This window comes from Telopea speciosissima, chromosome 7, assembly GCF_018873765.1.
Source record: "Telopea speciosissima isolate NSW1024214 ecotype Mountain lineage chromosome 7, Tspe_v1, whole genome shotgun sequence".
NCBI classification, from domain to species: domain Eukaryota; kingdom Viridiplantae; phylum Streptophyta; class Magnoliopsida; order Proteales; family Proteaceae; genus Telopea; species Telopea speciosissima.
Genome location: NC_057922.1, coordinates 16,233,528 through 16,253,734, shown reverse-complemented (window position 1 = coordinate 16,253,734; position 20,207 = coordinate 16,233,528). Strand labels below are relative to the sequence as shown.

Below are 20,207 nucleotides of genomic sequence, written 5' to 3'. Positions count from 1 at the left end.
TTCCAAATGGTTGAGATTAGTAATTGCAAATTATGAAGATCTAATTCATAATAGGGAAACCAAAAGGTAAAACTATTAAGGCATTAATAAAAGAATCTGAAAACCATATATTATTATCTCTATAAAAGGGAATTTCCATGCCATATAGTGTTCCATCAGTCTGTTACATGCCAATTGCAGTTAGTGTGAATATTTGTTACAACGGCAAGCATGTTGTCAATAGTTACTGGTCCTAGATCTCAGGATTAAAACTGAATAGCTTAATTATTAGTCCTGTTCTAGTCCTGACCTCTTAATTAGGGCCTGAACCATTAAGGAACTGGACCAATTTACACCTCTAATCCAACTACTAATTTTTTGTACTTTAACATGATCAAGCCCTCCAAATATAATAAAAATTGAACGACAAATGAGAATCCAAGCAGAGGTAGATCTAATGACTCAAAAAGTTTGCATTTTTTTCTATGATTTTGGAGATGAATTCAAACAAGTGAAGCCCCATATCAAGATATCTGCCCTCAAATCTCTCACAAAATTTTGGGCTGGGCTGGCTTGATTAGGACCCCTCCCCTAGCTTCTTACATTTTTCCTTCGAATTTTTTTCAGCCAACAGACTTGATGTTTGTTTGGAAGAGTCATTTCCTCCTGTAGTTCCATTGGTTTTGTTGGCAAAAGTTTTTATTTACCCGTAGTGAAGGAACTCCAATGGCGATGTGTTCCTATGGTTGGACTTTAGGTTCATTATTAACTCTCACACCCTATTTATTGTTCATGGTCACAAATGCTCTTCTCCGGATCATTTAAAGGGTTTAGATGCCTATTGTGAGGAGATTCTTCTTTCACTTTGGGTGAAAGAAAACTCAGTTTGATTTTTAATGCATGTGTTTTCTGATACGACCAAAAAAAAAAATTTATTTTGCCTGGAAGATAAGAATCATTACAAAATGTCTTGAGCATCATGGGAGTTGCCATACTATAACTAGATTCTTTTTTAGAAACTTATATTATTATTATTGTGTTAGACTCTTACAAATGTTAATGGAGGACTTTTTGATCCAACAAAGCTTAACCAGAACTGTTGAAACATCTAACAAGAATATTCAAACCTAAATGCAAGTAGATTGTTCCAAGATTTTGGAACCTAATGTGGAAGAACCATTGAAGATTTAAGGCTTTATGGAGAAAATATGGTTTATCCATAAGAATGTAGAAGTTGAAATGAAATAAAATAGTGTTACATGCATTAAATCGGTTTGAAGCTTGAAAGGATGGATCAAGTTTGATGCATATAAGGAGAATTTGAAAAAAATAAACTTTGTAGCAAGTTTGATGGGGGTGCAATTCAAACTTGAAAGAATGAACTGTAGGAACCCGCCTAGAGTTTAAAGGAAACCTGACGCAGTAACCAAAGGGAAGATTGGGCTTCTTGCCTCTAGGTATCTACATAAGAGTATGAAGGAAACCTGACACAGCAATCATGGAGAAGATAGGAGAGTTATCTGCCCCTTTTCTTCTTCCCATCAAAATCACCTATAATGGCATGAATCCACAAGGCTGAGAGCTTTTAGTTGCATACTGATTCCATCGAATTGTGAAAATAGCTATATTTCTATCCTCTGTATCAACCTTAACATATACCAATTTCTACCAAGACTTCGACTTCTATTCAAAACATGCCTCGTATATAAATAAGGGAAGTGGTTCTCTGTCCAGTTGACATGTCAGTGCTCCCTATGCCTATCTCTTAATATGCTCTGCAGTACCGGCCAGGCGACGGTGCACATCCGGAAGCATAACAGAGGCCGTGTGTGCCACCTGACCTCTGCTGACTGTCTGATGTGCACCACCGGTACTGCAGAGGATCGTAGACTCCTAGTCCCTTTCCTCTCCAAAAAGAAGGGCAGTTATATTTTCAGTGGGAGGGGAGAGAGAGAGAGAGAGGCATACAGGAGGGCAGGCAAAGGGAGTTGTGTACGGATTGACCTATACACACAACAAACAGAGAGAGAGAGAGAGAGGCTCTTCTTACTCTTATAAATAATCTCTGGTTTTGTTGTACACCAAAAATCATTCATAAATTCCCAAAAAAATCCTTGACCATTAATTAACACATTATTTAGAACCTTGTCAGGTCCAAAGCACCAACCCGCAACCAGTTCATACCTTGGGAAGGATTAGGCCTTAGAGTTTGGCCCAAACCCCTGTTCAGGCCAGATTCTATACCTATAGTGCTATTCCAACTGGTAAAATATTTGAGTATATAACTACAAACGAATCAAACTTCAAATTTCAATTGTCCTTTCATGACATAATACCATCCAAAGCACGTCAACGACAAAACAAATCCACTAGCTTCCATAGCCTAGTCTAGAACTTTGCATATCCCTATCACACTATCACCTCATGACAATTATCTCTCCTGAATCTACATGATTACCCTTCTGAAATGAATTCAGCATAACCAACAAGTTCCAAAAGATAATTCTATATCTCCTAATAACACGTTGGGAACAAAATATATGAACTCAGGATTGAAATTTGGTCCAGTCTTCACTGGAGTAATTTGTTATAAAAGATGTACTCTTTCTCAACAGCTTTGAGAGCAATTTAGGATAATGAACTTCTTTTTTCCATTTATCCAACTACAATAAAGCGCCCATATATGCGTCCTCTAAAAAGTCATACGACAAAAACGGGAAAGCAATAAAGATTCTAACAAAACACATTCATGTCTACTCTGAATACCCAAAATTTTCTAAAATTCACCAACAGCTTGGACATAGAATAAAAAGGTTTCACCATACAGACCAGCTGAAAATCCCTTAGTCGAAAAGACTGAAGCCCATGTCCTGTAACAATTAAACAATAAAAGAACATCAGGGAAGAACAGACAAATATAAAAGGTAGTCAGTCATTCATTGACATTGTAAAGCTATGCAAGAGAATCACAGCAGTGGGTTTAATTATGGAGGAAATAATCTTTGGTTTGGGTTACACTTGAATCGTGCCACTGGCTCAAAAGGTTTTCTTTGTAACAGGCTATCTTCATGGGTAAGAGTTAGATACATGGGATCTATTTTATTAATTATGTAGAAATGCTTCCTTTTTTTTTTTTTTTTGGGTGTGTGTGTGTGTGTAGCGACCACACCCAGACACAGGGAGGCGAAATGAACACCCTGACCCCCCCCACCCCCATGAAAGGTGGAAATGCCCGCCCTGTGCTATTGGCCTCCGCATGAGCAGGGCCACGCTCCCCCACAGAAAACTATTTCCCATTAATTAATTAAGTTAGAGCCATAGTCTAGTCTTTAAGTATGAATCATATTGCGCATGCATAAAAGTTATAGGAAATCTGACAAGAGTATTATAAAATCTGGTGCTGCACCAGTGCAGTGGACATTGCATACAATTCTGATTTAGAGTGGATCTTATGCAAACACTTACATCATCAGACTCCTCTTTCTCTTCAACTTTTTCTTCTTTCTTTGGTTCTTCTGCAGCAACTGCAGCACCAGCACCGCCGCCGCCGCCACTAGCAGCTACGGCAATGGCGGCACCTCCTCCACCAGCAGGAACTGAAGCCAACTTTTCCCTTCCAGATGCAATAAGCTCTGTAATGTCTTTTCCCTTAACTTCAGAGAGGAGCAACTCAATCTTATCCTCATCAGCATCAGCACCAACTGCAAATCCAAATAACATTTACCTTCTTTAATACCCAAAAAAAATCAACAAATGTTATTTCTTAAGGAAAAAATGTCATACCCAGTATTTTAGAAATAAGTTTACATCCATACTGACATTGACTTCAAGCATATAATAACAGACTTAGAATTCTATTCTCAGAATCGAGACCCTATTTGCAACCCAAAATGAAAAAAAATGCGGCTCAACATATCAAGTCACTAAACCAAGTTTCATAACTCATGTCCATATTAATGAAAACCAAGACTATTGCATCTGGACAGAGATGATCAGTAATCGCTTAAATTTACGAATCTTAGTAAAATTAAATCAGTTCCCTGTGGCAAACATTATAGAATAACACAATCATGGTCACTCAAATGAGACACCATATCTTAGATAAACTGCACTCCAAATCTATGCTGCTTAAGAGTCTTAAACGACCAAGATAAAACACTGAACATGACAAACTAGCACCACAGCTTGCAAGGATTAGCTTTAGGTCATCATAGAAGATAAAAATAGTGATTAAAGTATACCTGATCCGAGGATATTCTTCAAATCATCTGCGGAAGGGCTGGTGTTGCCACCCAACACAGCGAGCAAATATGCGGCGACAACCTTCATTGCTGTTGAAGACATTAATTAGTATAAATTAGCTTTTCACAGTCTAGTTGTCACTCAGGTAGGTAACAAATGAATTGTAACCCAATTCTACTATTGAGCTTTTACCAATGTTGCCATTGGCCGAAGTTAAGGCCGGTATGTAGTTTCACAATGTTACATTAAATAATAAAAAAAAAATGGAATGATGTATTATTTCGGTGACTGAGGGTATAAAAATAATTACGAATGCTACTCAACAACTGACACTACTTGCAACTCCCATGATTCAAACAATTTCACGCTACTGAACATATTTATTTTGGCGTCAGGAAAGTATTCAGAGGAAAAACTATTTGGAACAATTCATTTTGTAAATTCAATATTTCATCCAAATAATGGGCAAAATAAAATTTGGGAATCCATAAAAGCATAATTACAAACCTTACACAAACTCTATAAATTGCAACTATAATAAATTAATAACAGTAGCATAAAATCAAAGTCAAAATAATCAGAGATTGGGTATTTGATTATTCAACAGAAACCAAAATAGAAATATAAGCATTACACCAAATCTGAGATAAAATTTGGGTAAAGCAAGCTGAATTTGGTTCAACCCTGCCCCCACTTCTTCCCTCAGCAGGAGATTGATTGTTAGTATATCCATTTTGGTTTTCTATAGGAAAATGATTAGCTTGATCATGAGATCATGAACCATTGGTTCGGTAATTCGGATAACAGAAGGAAAATTTACAAAACTGTTGACTTGTGTACTCAAAACCACAAGTCTCTATTGGCCTTGAGTGAACAATGTATAAGATCCAATGCCAATCAGCTTGACATATAGGGGATGTCTTAGAAATTGACCAAGTTAGATTAACCAAAATCCATAGCTCACATAGAGCAAGGGTTAAAGTTGAAGTGCCATAAAATAAGAAGCTTCAACTATGGGTCCCTTTAGAAAAAATTGAATATTACCTCTTCCATCATTGGACTTAGATGTGATAGTAACTTACATCAACTCAACCCACCTCAAACCCAGGAAGAATGGACGAAAAATAATTACTTCTCAAGTTTTGATCCAAGATTCTCAACAGCCACAACCAACCCATTACCTTACCTATCGGGTTTCAAATCCAAACTACCCCGCAATACCTTTGAAAATCAAGCGCTGTGGACTCCATCCATAGTAACTCGTTGAAGAGAAGCTCAAAAGAAAGGGAAAAGGAAACCCAAACAAGGTGTATCGATCTAAAAGGAATAAGAAGAGAAAGATAGACCATTTACCTGATCTCCAAAGTTGAGGTGTTCCAAAACGCCCTGTTTCTGTTTCAGATGAGTCTCAACTTGAGATTTGAGAGAGTACAACTGTGGCAAGGGCACGCACGAATAGAGATTTCTGTAATGATTGGAACAGAAAAGTAAGTTGCAATCTTGCTCTTGCAGAGGGATTGAGAAACCCGGAGAGAGGGTTAAAGATCAAAAGACACGATGAGGCAACATTGGCAAGGAGTTACCTGAGAAGATTCTCCGCCGGATCGCAAGTTGAAGCTGTGCCGCCTGGAGTCCTCGCTCCGCCCCTTTGTCGATCTCTCAGACTCTCCCTCAATGCTTCAATGCCTAAATAGTAAGTGAAACAATGAAAAACCCTAAACCTAATTGCGTATACGATGGGGTTTTTTCAGTTTTTTAATAGATCCGAATTATTCGGATGAAGTTCTTTTCGCGATATATAATCCGAATCAATGGATATAGTGTGGTTCTTCCGAATTATTCTTAAAATTCGATTCAGCCGAATTATTCGCCATGAATTAAAATAACATGAAATCAACATTCGGATCGGTCCGGTTCATTTCTGCAGTTCAGTTTTTGTAGGTAGCTAACATTGAGTTCCTTGTAGCACTGCAGTACTCTTTCTTTTGGGTGGAATTTCCATTTACTACACGGTTGAAGGAACCGTACAATCATCAAGGAAAACTTTTTTTTAGTAAGTTAATGTGTACATCGTAGAAATACGGAGGTCGATATAGTCAATTTATAAATAATGTAAAAAAATATAGGAAAATTTACACGTGCCTCTCCTGAGATAAGACCTAATTACAAATTCACCCATGACCATAAGAGAATGGGGATTAGAGGGGTTTTGTGTGTGTTTTCTTGTTTTAGATTTGATTCTTTTTTTTCACAAAATAACCTTAGGTAAAAAAAGTAGTAAATATGTTTAATTCGTATTTATACATGTTTAATACGTTACCATATAAAAAAAGATGTTTTTTAGCATAAATATAGATACATACGGTAAAATACATTTTTTTGTATTAAAACATTTGGATACTCATATAATATGCGAATTACAGTCTGCACGATTTTATTTTTTTGGAGTCAATTCTATGATTTATTTATTCACACATGTCTTTTTTTTATAGATAAAAACAGGAATAAGCTCTTGACAAGTTTTTCAAATATGTTTCTAATTAAGTGATATCAAATAATATTTTCCTGGTAAAGAGGTTTGTAATTTGACTGAAAAATGGCTTCTGGACCTCTTTTGCAAGTGTTTGCTATTTTTTCTAATATTAAAACTATTTTGTACAAGAAAGACACAAGACAATTCTATCTGGTTCATTCAAACAAGACAGTTCTCTACCAATTGCAAAAACTGCTTTACCTAGTAAACAATGCAAATGTGATTTTACTTTATTATTTATAGTTAGCCTTCAATTGTTGGATAATTGTTTTATGTTTGATGAGATACTCTTATTGATATTTTGATATGTTAATAGGAGATATTGTATTATGTTTATTTTAATTGTGACGGATTTTTTTATATAAAATCATTCTCTATATACTATTATTTTTGTTTATTAGGTGGTGAATGTCTATTACATAGTGAATATGTGCTTGTATTTTTGTTTATAGAACGGTCATATTAAACACGTATCGTATTATTGGCATATGCGTTTTATTACACCGGTTTTTTGAAAAGTATTAATGCCGTCTAGTTCATTTTATTGTCGTACATATCCATTCCCGAACTTACTAACTAAGGCCTAAATTTAACGGGATAGAATTACTTATTAATTATTTTGGAAGGTAGGGGAAGTATTTGTAAATATCATGGATGAATTTATAATTAGGCCTTACCTCAAGGAAGATACATATAAATTTTCCAAAATTATAAGGGAAAGAGATCACTGCTAAGGGTGTCAATCCGGTATAGTACCGATATTTGATACAGTTTCGATATGATACAAAAGTCAAATACCCGGATAAAATTTCGCTGCTATGGCCATAGCAGGATTGTTCTTGCTGCATGTACGTGGCTGAACCTCAGCAAACCACGTTTATCTTTTATTATTTAATGTTAAAAGATAATAAATAGAAATTAAATTGAAACGTAATCTGTTTGCTCAACGTTAATCTAAATATTATTCCAACATTATCCTTTTGTTACCCTTTTGTTTGGGATACAATACTAAATTAAAAATAAGAGATACAATGGGAATCAAACACCGAACAATGCTCTCACCTCTATTTCTTCTCCATTTTTAATTTTTTTTCTTCTACTTCTCGGTTTACACACAATAAAACACATATTATCAAAAAAACAAAACGCATGAAACTTCTTCTTCATTCTTTTTATGCGTTCGGTCTCCAAGCTCCACTAGAAAACTGTATCACCTTTAAAAAAACAAAGAACTTTAGGGTTCCAAGGTATATTGCATTTGCAGTGCTGGAAGGAAGCATGTTTAGTGGGAGCTTTTGATAATGCACTGAACTTTCAATTGGACTTGCAAATTTTAAAGAGATGATAATTTTGGAAAATATATATATATAATCATGACGTTTATGGATTAAGTGGGATCCGATTAAGTGAAGCATTCAATCTTATATTCCAAAAAATTCACAAAAATCTGATCAATACTTGTAATTATTTAATTAAGGTTTGTAAATATTTTAAAATTTCGAATTAGTTATTTTTCAAGTTATTAGCAATGAGCTTCCATGGAGCCTGATATTGTAGACTGAATTATCTATTCCTTGAATATTCAGGAATTATTCACAATATTCAAAAATTTTATTCACCTTGAAATAAAGGGTATTTTGATCTTATTACTCTTACCTGTTTGTGTAAACCAAGAAGAAGTAGAAGAAAAGAAGAAGAAGAGGCGAGAGCGTGGTTCAGTGTTTGATTCCCATTGCATCCCTTATTTTTAATTTACTGTTGTATCCAGGGCAAAGTTGAAATAATATTTAAATTAACATTAAGCAAACTGCTTACATTTCAGTTAAGTTTCTGTTTTATTATCTTTTAACATTAAATAATAAAAGATAAACGTGGTTTGCTGAGGTTCAGCCACTAACATGTAGCAGGAACAATCCTACTATGGCCATAGTAGCGAAATTTTACCCAATACCAATCGACTCCAGTTTGTCCAGGTAATTAAAGAGGAATATGACTCATGGTTTGAATTGAGATATTGGTCTCTCACTCTCTCTCCTCTTATCGGCCATCCAGTTCGGTATTTAAGCACCGTTTTTATTTCCTTAGCATGCATCCAACGATGCAGATATAGAAATTTGGTTTTTTTTTTTTTTTTTTTTTTGGTAAACCATAGAAATTTGGTTTGAGGACTGGTTTCCACGAATCTGAGCTTTGCTCCACTAATTTCCCATCCCATCCCAGCCACGAAAGTGGCAACCACGCACGCACGCACAAGCACGTGAATCGAACTTCGTAAACACCATATATTAAAAAAATCTTATCTTTACGTGCACCAATAGGAGTTTAGTGGTCGGGTCCATCCAATTCCACAGTGATCTATTAAAGGAACAGGAGCCGAAAGTTGGTTGGAACCCCCTTAATCCAGCTAGATATCGTTTGTGTTTCTTGGGTTAATACATGTTTGGCCCATCATCACCACCCTTAGAAAGAGTAATGAAACCACTCTGCCTCCTCCTCTTATGGGCAACGTCCATTGCTTCTTCTACTTCTTCATTAAGAGTTGTAGCTTTTGCTTCCGCTTCCATTAATAATTATGGTTTTGATCATCAACGAGAAGCAATGGAGGCTCTCCTTCAATGGAAGTCCAGCCTTATTCTTCTTCCTTATAACAATTCCCGTCCACTACTCCCTTCATGGACACTACAGATGATGGCAGCAAACAGAAGCAGCAGCAACAACAACCGATGCAAGTGGGAGGGAATTACTTGCAATGAGGCAACTGGAGTCATCACCATCATAAGCCTCTCCCGCATGGATTTGAAAGGTACTCTCCATCACTTTAACTTCTCATCCTTCCCTAATCTCCTCCATCTTAATCTCCATAAAAATTCACTTTTTGGTCCCATCCCTCCCACCATTGCCAACCTTTCCCAACTCACCCATCTCTATCTCTTCAAAAACAATTTCAACGGCTCCATCCCTGCTGCTTTAGCAACTCTTAACTACCTGGTTGTTGTACATCTCAGTAACAATTGATATTCTGGTTCAATTGCCTTTTAGAAACTTCACATCTCGTACTATACTTTGTTTGTATAGCAACGGTCTCACTGGTTCAATTCCGATGTCTTTTGGAAACTTGACATCTCTTACTGTACTTAGTTTGCATAGCAACAGTCTCAGTGGTTCAATCCCTGCTTCTTTTGGACACTTGACATCTCTTACTATACTTTATTTGTACACCAACAGTCTAAGTGGTTCAATTCCGGCCTCTTTTGGAAACTTGAGATCTCTTATTGAACTTGATTTGAGTGACAATAGTCTCACCGGCTCAATTCCTGCATCTTTGGGAAACATGAGATCTCTTGCACTTCTTCATTTGTTTGACAACAGTCTCAGTGGTTCAATCCCTGCTTCTTTTGGACACTTGACATCTCTTACTGAACTTTATTTGAGTGAGAATAATCTCACTGGCTCAATTACTACGTCTTTGGGAAACTTGACATCTCTTACTATACTTTATTTGTATAGCAACGGTCTCACTGGTTCAATTCTGACGTCTTTTGGAAACCTGACATCTCTTAATGTACTTTGTTTGCATAGCAATAGTCTCAGTGGTTCAATCCCTGCTTCTTTTGGACTCTTGACATCTCTTACTATACTTTTTTGTATACCAACAGTCTCAGCGGTTCAATTCCTGCTTCTTTTGGAAACTTGAGATCTCTTACTAAACTTGATTTGAGTGAGAATAATCTCACCAGCTCAATTCCTGCGTCTTTGGGAAACATAAGATCTCTTGCAATTCTTCATTTGTTTGACAACAGTCTCAGTGGTTCAATCCTTACTTCTTTTGGACACTTGAGATCTCTTACTGAACTTTATTTGAGTGAGAATAATCTCACCGGCTCAATTCTTGCTTCTTTTGGAAACTTGAGATCTCTTACTGAACTTGATTTGAGTGAGAATAACCTCACCAGCTCAATTCCTGCGTCTTTGGGAAACTTGACATCTCTTACTATACTTTATTTGTATAGCAACGGTCTCACTGGTTCAATTCTGACGTCTTTTGGAAACTTGACATCTCTTACTGTACTTAGTTTGCATAGCAATAGTCTCAGTGGTTCAATCCCTGCTTCTTTTGGACACTTGACATCTCTTACTGTACTTTTTTTTGTATACCAATAGTCTTAGTGGTTCAATTCTTGCTTCTTTTGGAAACTTGAGATCTCTTACTAAACTTGATTTGAGTGAGAATAATCTCACCGGCTCAATTCCTGCGTCTTTGGGACACTTGACATCTCTTACTATACTTTTTTTGTATACCAACAGTCTAACTGGTTCAATACCTACTTCTTTTGGAAATTTGAGCAAGCTAAACTTCTTACACCTGTATAACAATTCACTCACTGGTTCCATTCCAATGGAAATTGGAAACCTGGCCTATCTTCATGAGCTACAATTGTGGGAAAATCGTCTTATAGGCTCTATCCCTCCAAAAATTGGGAACTTGAGATCTCTTACTTCTCTTGGTTTGAGTCTTAATAATCTCACTAGCACGCTTCCTGCTTCTTTTGTAAATTTGACCAATCTAGTTTATATTGGTCTTCATTACAACCAATTGTTTGGTCAAGTACCAAAGGAGATCAACAATTTTACAAAATTACAATCCTTGCATCTTGGAGACAATCATTTTACCGGGTATTTACCATAACACATATGCAATAGTGTGTCACTCACATCAATTTCTGCAGATAGTAACCATTTCATAGGCCCGATTCCCAAAAACATGATAAACTGCACCAGACTAACAATGGTCCGGCTTCAAAACAACCATCTGACGGGAAACATATCAGAAGTATTTGGTGTTTACCCAAATTTAACTTACATCGATCTGAGCTACAATCAATTGTCCGGTGAGATTTCACAAAATTGGGCAAAGTGCCTAAATTTATTTGGTCTAAAAATCTCAGGAAACAAGATTTCTGGTCAAATACCATCTAAGCTTGGAGACTCAACTCAATTGCAAGGACTTGAGCTTTCTTCGAATCTCCTGGTAGGACAGATTCCAATAGAAATGGGGAGGCTTAGCTCTTTGGTGACACTAAAGTTGAACGACAACCAACTCTCTGGAACCGTACCTAAGGAGGTGGGATTGCTCTCCAAACTTCAGCAACTTGACCTCTCAATGAACAACCTATGGGGGTCTTTTCCAAATCAACTAGGGAAATGCACAAATCTTATTTACTTGAACTTGAGCAAGAATAGATTCAGCGGAAGCATTCCAGATGAAATTGGTAATTTAGTTTCCCTACAGATGCTACTGGACCTTAGTGGTAACTTGTTCACAGGAGAGATCCCTCCACAGTTTGGAAGGTTGGATAAGTTAACAAATTTGAATCTCTCTCATAATAAGTTGTTCGGTTCCTTTCCATCTACTTTTGCTGCAATGCTCAGCTTGATAACCATTGATGTATCCTACAATGAGTTAGAGGGTCCTCTACCTAATAATCGAGCCTTCCAAAATGCTCCAATGGAAGCTTTCATTCACAATAAAGGTTTGTGTGGTAATGCCATAGGTTTACGACCTTGCATTTCTAAGCTATCCCCAAAAGAGAGCCAGAAAGTCATCCTTATTATGATCATATCTCTCTTAGCAGTATTGCTGTTTCTTGTGTTTGCATTTCTTGGTATTTTTTGTTTTTTCGCCGGAGGAAGAGATGCATAGAAGAGGAGAATCCAATTACAAACCAACAACATCATAGAGAAGATCTGTTTACGATATGGAACTATGATGGGAGGATAGCATACCAAGAAATCATTGAAGCAACTGAGCAATTCAACCCAAAATATTGCATTGGCATGGGAAAGCATGGAAGTGTTTATAAAGCAGAGTTGTCATTAGGTCAACTGGTAGCTGTTAAAAAGTTCACATCTTCTTCGGATGATGACGACGAGATTTCTGATCCAGAAACTTTCAGAAACGAAATTCAAATGATGACAGAAGTGCGACATCGAAACATCATGAAAATGTACGGTTTTTGTTCCCACGTGCGGCACTCATTTTTTATTTATGAATATGTGGAGAGAGGAAACTTGGCTAAGATCCTAAGCATAGAAGTAGAAGCAGTAGAACTGGATTGGACTAGAAGGTTTAATATTGTTAAAGATGTAGCCAAGGCTCTAGCTTACTTGCACCATGACTGCTTACCCCCAATAATTCATCGAGACATATCGAGCATATGGATACTTTGCACCAGGTTCTCTCTCTCAAACTTTGAGCCTCATGTATTGGACTTCAGCATTAGTAGACTTCTAAAACCCGATTAATCCCATTGGACAGCTCTTGCAGGAACATATGGATACTTTGCACCAGGTTCTCTCTCTCTCTCGCCCTCATTATTTTTTGACTTTTTAAGAAATAATAGGGTTATCATAATAATGTGTCTAAGTATCAAGTTGACTCATTTCAATAGATAATAAGTTTCATTGACTAGTATTGTTTTCATTACTACTACAACCTTTACCATTTTTCTTTCTTCTTGTTACGACTTGTCGTTGTTGGTTGAAGCATGGACATGTTCGTTCTTTATGGTGATCGTATCAGTTTGCTAAAGTTGGCCCACAAAGGACCTGCCCCTATCATTCTCCTCTCAGGTTCCCTGCCCGGTCAAGTGCGCAGGTTCCTCTCATAGGAGGGCATAAATGACGACCTCACCCCACCCGAGCAGTGTGTTTGGGCAGGGGGTGAGGTCGTCATTTCAGCCCCTCCTATGAGAGGAACCTACGCACCTGACCGGGCAAGGAACCTGAGAGGAGAAAAATTCCCCATTATAGCCTCAATCACAACAAAAAAAAAAAAAAAAAAAAGGAACATGGAGGTCATGGTGAACCGTATAGCTTAAATTAATTGCAAAATTTATATGGGAGAACCTTAGAGAATTCTTTATTATCCGTCGAATGGATAAATTATTGCTCCCCATATGGCATAAAATAGACTACAATGTAACCCCGCATTGACCACATTGTAGTTATGAGAAACCTTTATTCTTAATTATTTTTATTAATTTCATTTGTTTTATTTATTTCTACAGAGCTTGCTTACACAATGAGGGTAACTGAAAAATGTGATGTTTATAGTTTTGGCATAGTAACATTGGAAGTGATAATGGGAAAGCATCCTGGAGAATGTATCTCCACTTTGCCATCAGTATCCTCTATTGAACAAAACTTATGGTTGAAGGATATAGTTGACCAACACATCTCTCCTCCCACAAATCAGGTTGTTGAAAGATTGGTTTCGCTTATGAAGCTGGCGTTTTCTTGTTTGCATGAAAATCCACAATCTCAGCCGACCATGCAACAAGTGTCTCAAGAGCTATCAGTTTGTAGCATTTCCTAAAGAAATTCCACAAAATAACATTGGGACAACTATTGAATCTTAAGGTGAGTATTTAGTCCAGCATATGAAGAATTTTGTGTAGTTTAAGCCCCTATAGCATTTTTCTTCCTGTGTAGTGTGTGATATATGGTGAAGAATGTACGTGGTTTGTTTATCTTGTATATATCTTATACACATTATTGTGATAACCCTATTATTTCTTAAGAAGTCAAGTCATGACGAGTTTGCATATTTTTATCACATATATCTTCCTTATTTTTATATATTCATTTATTGTGTAGTCTTTTATTTGTTGACTATTCTCAATTGTGTGTGCATGTGTATGTCTATGTTCTAGATATAAGTTTGAAGGGTAATAATAGTGTGATTACATGAAATTTGTGTTCATTGTCTCTAAGGGCCGTAAAACTCTTTTCCACTAACTTTTTTTTCTTTTTTTCCGTTCAATTTTACTATTGTTTTATAATTTTGATGCAATCCTGGAGTCAAGTTTTATTATTTATTTAATTTATGTTTAGTTTTTAAAATGTAAATTGGGCTTCATTCTACGATATTAATTAATGATTTCAAGTGTTATTTTGGTCAATGGGTTTGGGTTGATCAATCGTAAGTAGGTTTAGGATATATTATTATTACTTTTTATCTCGACCATAGGAACTTAATTAGATGGACGGTTGAGATATTATATGGCTTTATTTTCTTATAACTATGTTTGAAGAGAGTTATTAGTTGTTGATATTGAATTTGGAGTTTCTCCTTTTTGAAATATATTGAAGAGTTTCAACTCTTTCCAAACTCTTAAGATCGAGCTTGAAGACAAGTTAATTTAAAAGAACTTGAGGATCGTGAGTTTTTTTTTACCTAGGAAGTATGATACAGTCATGGAATCATGTTTTATTTCTACCCAAAAAAAAAAAGAAATCATGTTTTATTATCCCCTTATTTTAGTTTATGATTACTTTTTTATTGTAACTGGGCAGAGTTATAGGATTTTCAGAATTGTTTGGTCGATGGGTCAGCCCAAACCCATGAGTTGTTTAATTTTTTTTTTTTTTTTAAATGAGTTGTTTTATTAGGTCCATATAAAATTAGGCTTAAGTTTATTCTTGCTTTTTATTTTTATCCTAAAAATTTAATTAGATGGATGGTTGAGATTATTTAAGGTTTTGATTAGGATATAATTTTTTATAACTATATAATAGGAGAACAATGTGAGAGAGAGAGACACTTATTGATATTGAATTTGAAGTTTCTCCATTCTGAAACTTTGAAGAATTTCAATATTTTTAAAGCGCCTTGAAGAGCTTGAAGACAAACCTAAAAGAGTTTATACGGTGCTTTGAAGAGCACATCTCTGCCTCCTGTTGTTACTAGAAGATTTTTTTTAATGTAAGCAGGACGTCTGATTGACATTTGTATTTATCATGTTCATTTTCCAAAAGAATTTGGGTTCTGGGGTGTTTGGATGTTTCAAGTCCTATTTTTAATTGTCTTCCATTTTATGATTTTCTCTCCAAGATAAAAGATTGAGGACCATGTTATTTTAGTTGTTAATGGGTTGTTGTTTATCCAGTTTGATTGAATGGTGGGTTGGGCCACTCCTATCTGTGTCCATAATTTTTTTTTTTTTTGTGTGTGTGTGTGTGTGAATAAATTTTGGTGGTGTAGGAGATAGGGTGAAGACAACAGCAAGGAAACTGCTCTAGGGCCTACAAAGAGCAATGTCAATATTGGGGATTAAATCCATAGAGGTGAGGATTGATTCCAATGAGGTGATGTCGCTTTTGACAAAGCTGAAAGGTAACAAATTTCCATGGGGTTTGTTTCATATTTTGTTTGATATTGACTATGTATTGAAGTGGGTTATTGTAAAGGGGTACAACGATGTCTTGTATTGCATCGCTTGGTTTGTGGGTTGATTTTGAAGGGCCGTAGGCAATCTTTCTGTATGGGGTTTCACTATTAATATGTAGCTAGCAAGGGTTCTTTCTTTGTAAGGCAATCTGAGAGAGGTGTGAGGATGAGCAGCTGTAAGATCTCATCTTACAGTGGACGTAGGCAATTTTGTCAAACCATGTAAATCCTTATGCTTATTTGTGTGATTGTTTGCGATTTTCATTTTTTTCTGCATCGCTTTAGGATTTGTTTTATAACAGGTTACATCTGTTTCGTGGAATGTATTAAGGAATGATTGTACTCATTTAATGCAAACTCTAGCTATAAAAGCTGAAACAAATAAGATTAGGGCTTTTCTTCTGAGAATGTAATGAAACTTATATCTTGTTTATTTTAATGTGATGTTTTTGATTTCATTAAAAAAAATAAAAATAAAAGTAAGATTGTGTGGTTTTTGGTCCGAAAAGATCCTGTCAATCCGGCCAGCATGCAGCCATGTGCGGCACCTAAGATGTGCGGTGCGTATTGACTGCCTTACCCCTGCTCGAGCAAGGCGTTTGGGCAGGGGTAAGACGATAAATGCGCACCGCCTCATCTCAGGTGTTGCACATGCAGCACTGCTGCCCGAATTGACAAGAGATAATAACCATTTAAAAGTGGTTTATTATTTGCTTACTAAACCTCAAACCTTATTAAACTAATTAGAAATAACAAACTACTTAGTAATATTTTTCTCATACAAATAAAAATGATAGTGAAAATAGTAATTAGACCATCCTGATCATTAGGGTTCTGGTTAAGAATCCTGAATAGGAAATTAAGGTCTTTAGGATGAGAAGTTAATTAAGTTGATCTAATAATATGGTCATTCGTAGTACAAGGGAAAAGGGTGAGAATTCAGTGTAAGAACTAGAATGATTACTTCAATATTATAAATTTTTGTTCAGATTTGGATAGCCAAAATAAATGTTGAATAAACATTAGTAATATGATTGAATTTAGCTTTAAAATTGGATAGACGACTAATCAATATGGTCCATCTAATGGTTAAAAATTCTCATATGCCCCACTAGTTTGACAGTGGAAAATACCTTGGAAGTGAAATTCTTAAAGTGAATTAATTAAAGGATATTTTTGTTATGGAAAAATATCATCCCCTCTTCTCTAAGTTTACCTAATATCAATTCAATACCCAAGTTTTAAAAAATATCTTTCCCTTCCCCTGCTTTATAAAGTTACTATCAACTGTACCCTAATCATTAAAAACTACCATTAATTGATGACGTGGATGGGTCCACTTTATCTAAAACCCCAAATTACCCTTAATTTATTTTAATTCTATTTTTATCCTTCCGATCCCAAAATGCCCTTTTTGCAGGATTCAGATCTTCTAGGTATGACACCTGTAAAGTGAAACATCCAACGGTTGCTTTTTAAAAGGTTGAAAGTTTGAGTTAAACCATAAAGATCATTAAGGTTAACCCGGTTTTGGTAAACCCAAAACCAACAAAACCGATGAAAACCCAACCCCAAATCCCCAAATCGACTTTCCCGACTTCTTTTCTGAGTCACTGCAAATCCAACCGCCGAAGGCTTCTTCTTCTCCGAGCTCACTGCAAATCACCACCACCGAATCCCCAAAACTTTAACCCTATATCCCCAAATTTGTGTTTTATTACTTTCTTCCCAAAATCAGTTCTTCACTCCTGCAACTTTTCTTCCTCCCCAACCTACGGTGAGAGAAGAGCTTGGATCGTCTTTTCGATCGTGAGAAAGCCCAAAATCGAAGAAAATTGCATTTGTTAATAAACAATTGAAGAAAGTTAATCTTCACCACCACTGACCAGATTCTCCCCACCCTATTAATTCAGTTTTATTCAATTGGGTAAATCACTGCATCTGTTTCTTAATCTATTAAAAGAAAGAGGATGGTTGTGCAGTGGCTCATATTTGCTTCTGCATGTCTGCAACACTAAAATCGTGTCTCTCTTCTCTTCTCTGCTATGGATGATGGATAGTGGTGGTTTGTGGACTTAGTTGATTTTCATTCAGGGTTTGGGTGGATAATGGATACTTTCACAAAGGAATCAGAGGAGGAAGACGAGAATGCTCGGTTGGGGTTTCCTGGGAAGAAGAATGAGGGTTTCAGTGGACAATGGGGTGACGATGGGGTTTGTTTTGTATAAATGATAAACACCTTGATGGGTATACATAGCACCAAACACACAAAGAATGCCTTTCCACAGCAAATCCCACACCAGACCATCATATGCTTAGCCACAATGGCCAGCTGAAGAACTATTGATGGAATACCAGTACATTTCAGACTTTTCATTGCACTTGCTTATTTTTCTATTCCCCTTGAGCTTTTCTACTTCATAAAGAAATCTACACTTTTCCCTTATAGATGGGTGCTTGTGCAATTTGGGGCTTTTATAGTTCTTTGTGGTGCGACGCACCTTATTAACTTGTGGATTTCAGTACACATTCAAGACTGTGGAAGTTGTAATAACCACAACAAAAGTTTTGACTGCTTTCGTTTCTTGTGTAACGGCCCTTATGCTTTTGCACATTATTCCTGACTTATTGAGTGTGAAAACAAGGGAGTTGTTTTTGAAATATATGGAGAACAAACAAATAGAGAGAAGGATAACAGAGATTCAGTTTCTGCAACTACATTGAAAGCCATTGAAACGGAGTTCTTACATTGCCCTGTTATTGGGCGATAAACCCAGGGCAGATCAGAGTTTGTGAGTAGAGATACCAGAGAGATAGAGAGACATAACACAGAATCGAGGGTTTCAGATTTGAAATCTGGAATGATTGGATTTTTGAGGAGGAAGAAGAATCGAGAGTTTCAGATCTGAAATCTGGAATAATGGGGTTTGTTTTGTTTAAATGGTAAACCGTTTTGGTTTGGGTTCGGATTGGGTTGAATGCATTCAACCGCTTTAAATAAAGGTAATATAGTATTTTCATAGGCAAGAGAGAAGGCATGCTTTCAATAGGTATTAAAAAGGGTAATTTTGTCTTTACACATGTTTTTTTAACAGCGTTACATTCTTAGTATACGGTTGATAGGAACTTTATAAAGTAGGGGAGGGGGAAGATATTTTTTAAAACTTGGGTACTGGATTGATATTAGGCAAACTTAGAGGGGGAGGGGATGATATTTTCCCTTTTGTTATTGGTGAAGCTTGATCTCAGCCCAGAAAGTGCAGTGGGGATCTTCGGAGGTCTGTTTCGGCCTCGAAACACGTACGGATGGCCTAAAAGGTGTGTACATCATTTGCCAAAGACAATGAGTCCTGTAGAACTCGGCAAGACCTTCCAATCGATATGTATTTCGACATATATTTAGTTTTGGTCCGACTTTGATCGGGTGGTCATTTTTGGGTTTTAAGGGCATTTTTTTCTTTTTTTTGGGTTAGGACTTTTCTATAAAGTGTTATTATCTCGTTGAGAAGGTTAAGGTGAGATTTGAGGGTTTTGTAAATTGCTTCAGAGAATAGTGAAATAGTTCTATCACCGACCGTGGATGTAGCCTATCTTCTCGGGGGTGAACCACAAAAAATCTCTGTGTTGTGTGTTTGATTCTTCTCTCTTTTTTTTTGTTTTTTTTCTTCTTCAGCAAATCCCATTTCTAGACGCTGTTTTTCTAACAATTTTGGCATATGGGTTCGACTATATTGGTACCCAAGGAAATGGAGTAACCTCTAACAACAGGCAGTAAAAATAAGTGACTAACGGTATCCAACTTTGCCATCTTGTTAAAACCCAATGCAAACTTATATTGAATTGAAACCTAAATATAAATATGAGATAGTGACCCTACCTGTTACTAAAATTTTGGCCCCATAACACCTGCCATGTAGTGGAGAGGGCTGGTAGACCTGCATTTACTCGAAGTAAGAGGGAGAGTTTGGATGAGAACAGGTTTCAATAGAATGATCATATACTTGGTTTATTTTGGCAACCAACTCTGGTGTCTGAATTCAGGATCTTTATCACCTCCAGTTTGCTGACCGGCCCAGTTCCCCAGTTCCTCTAACAAACTGGAGGTGATAATTTTCCCTGAATTCAGTAGATATCAAACTCCACAACGTAAAGAAGAGTTTATTCAATTCCGAATGGTTGAGATTAGTAATTGTAAATTATGAAGATGAAGTATAAAATCTGCCA

At 36.4% G+C, this 20,207-nt stretch overlaps 2 protein-coding genes and 1 long non-coding RNA gene across 4 annotated transcripts; 1 reads left to right on the top strand and 2 right to left on the bottom strand.

Annotated features, from left to right (window-relative positions):
* Positions 1-2,520: 2,520 nt before the first annotated feature.
* Positions 2,521-5,638, bottom strand: LOC122667952 (60S acidic ribosomal protein P2-like). 2 transcript variants are annotated; one of them, XM_043864449.1, is made up of 4 exons: positions 5,575-5,638; positions 4,221-4,310; positions 3,445-3,680; positions 2,521-2,849 (listed from the first exon to the last, which is right to left on the bottom strand). In XM_043864449.1, exons 2-4 carry the CDS (start codon positions 4,306-4,308, stop codon positions 2,823-2,825), a joined length of 351 nt encoding a protein of 116 aa, XP_043720384.1. In that variant the 5' UTR covers positions 4,309-4,310; positions 5,575-5,638; the 3' UTR covers positions 2,521-2,822. The 2 variants fall into 2 exon arrangements, with proteins under 2 accessions (XP_043720384.1, XP_043720383.1); XM_043864448.1 differs by lacking the exon at positions 5,575-5,638 and having other exon boundaries at positions 4,221-4,349.
* A 3,588-nt stretch (positions 5,639-9,226) lies between these two features.
* Positions 9,227-11,125, top strand: LOC122668281 (probable leucine-rich repeat receptor-like protein kinase At1g35710). The gene is made up of 4 exons (XM_043864866.1): positions 9,227-9,557; positions 9,760-10,255; positions 10,411-10,891; positions 11,060-11,125. The coding sequence occupies exons 1-4, from the start codon at positions 9,227-9,229 to the stop codon at positions 11,123-11,125; spliced, it is 1,374 nt and encodes a 457-aa protein (XP_043720801.1).
* Positions 11,126-13,818: 2,693 nt separating this feature from the next.
* Positions 13,819-19,793, bottom strand: LOC122667955. Its single transcript, XR_006333881.1, has 3 exons — positions 19,784-19,793; positions 17,670-17,676; positions 13,819-13,944 (listed from the first exon to the last, which is right to left on the bottom strand). It is a non-coding gene; the product is annotated as an uncharacterized LOC122667955 (long non-coding RNA).
* Between the last annotated feature and the right edge of the window lie 414 nt (positions 19,794-20,207).

Excerpts from the sequence above, each read along its gene's own strand:
- LOC122668281 (XM_043864866.1), top strand. The coding sequence starts at position 9,227 with ATGAAACCACTCTGCCTCCTCCTCTTATGGGCAACGTCCATTGCTTCT. Across the intron at positions 9,558-9,759 it reads CTCCCGCATGGATTTGAAAG|TAACAATTGATATTCTGGTT; the intron begins GTACTCTCCATC and ends TGTACATCTCAG. Across the intron at positions 10,892-11,059 it reads GACACTTGACATCTCTTACT|TCTAACTGGTTCAATACCTA; the intron begins GTACTTTTTTTT and ends GTATACCAACAG.
- LOC122667952 (XM_043864448.1), bottom strand. The coding sequence starts at position 4,323 with ATGTCTTCAACAGCAATGAAGGTTGTCGCCGCATATTTGCTCGCTGTG. Across the intron at positions 3,681-4,220 it reads GAAGAATATCCTCGGATCAG|TTGGTGCTGATGCTGATGAG; the intron begins GTATACTTTAAT and ends TTGGATTTGCAG. Across the intron at positions 2,850-3,444 it reads AGAAAGAGGAGTCTGATGAT|GACATGGGCTTCAGTCTTTT; the intron begins GTAAGTGTTTGC and ends TAATTGTTACAG.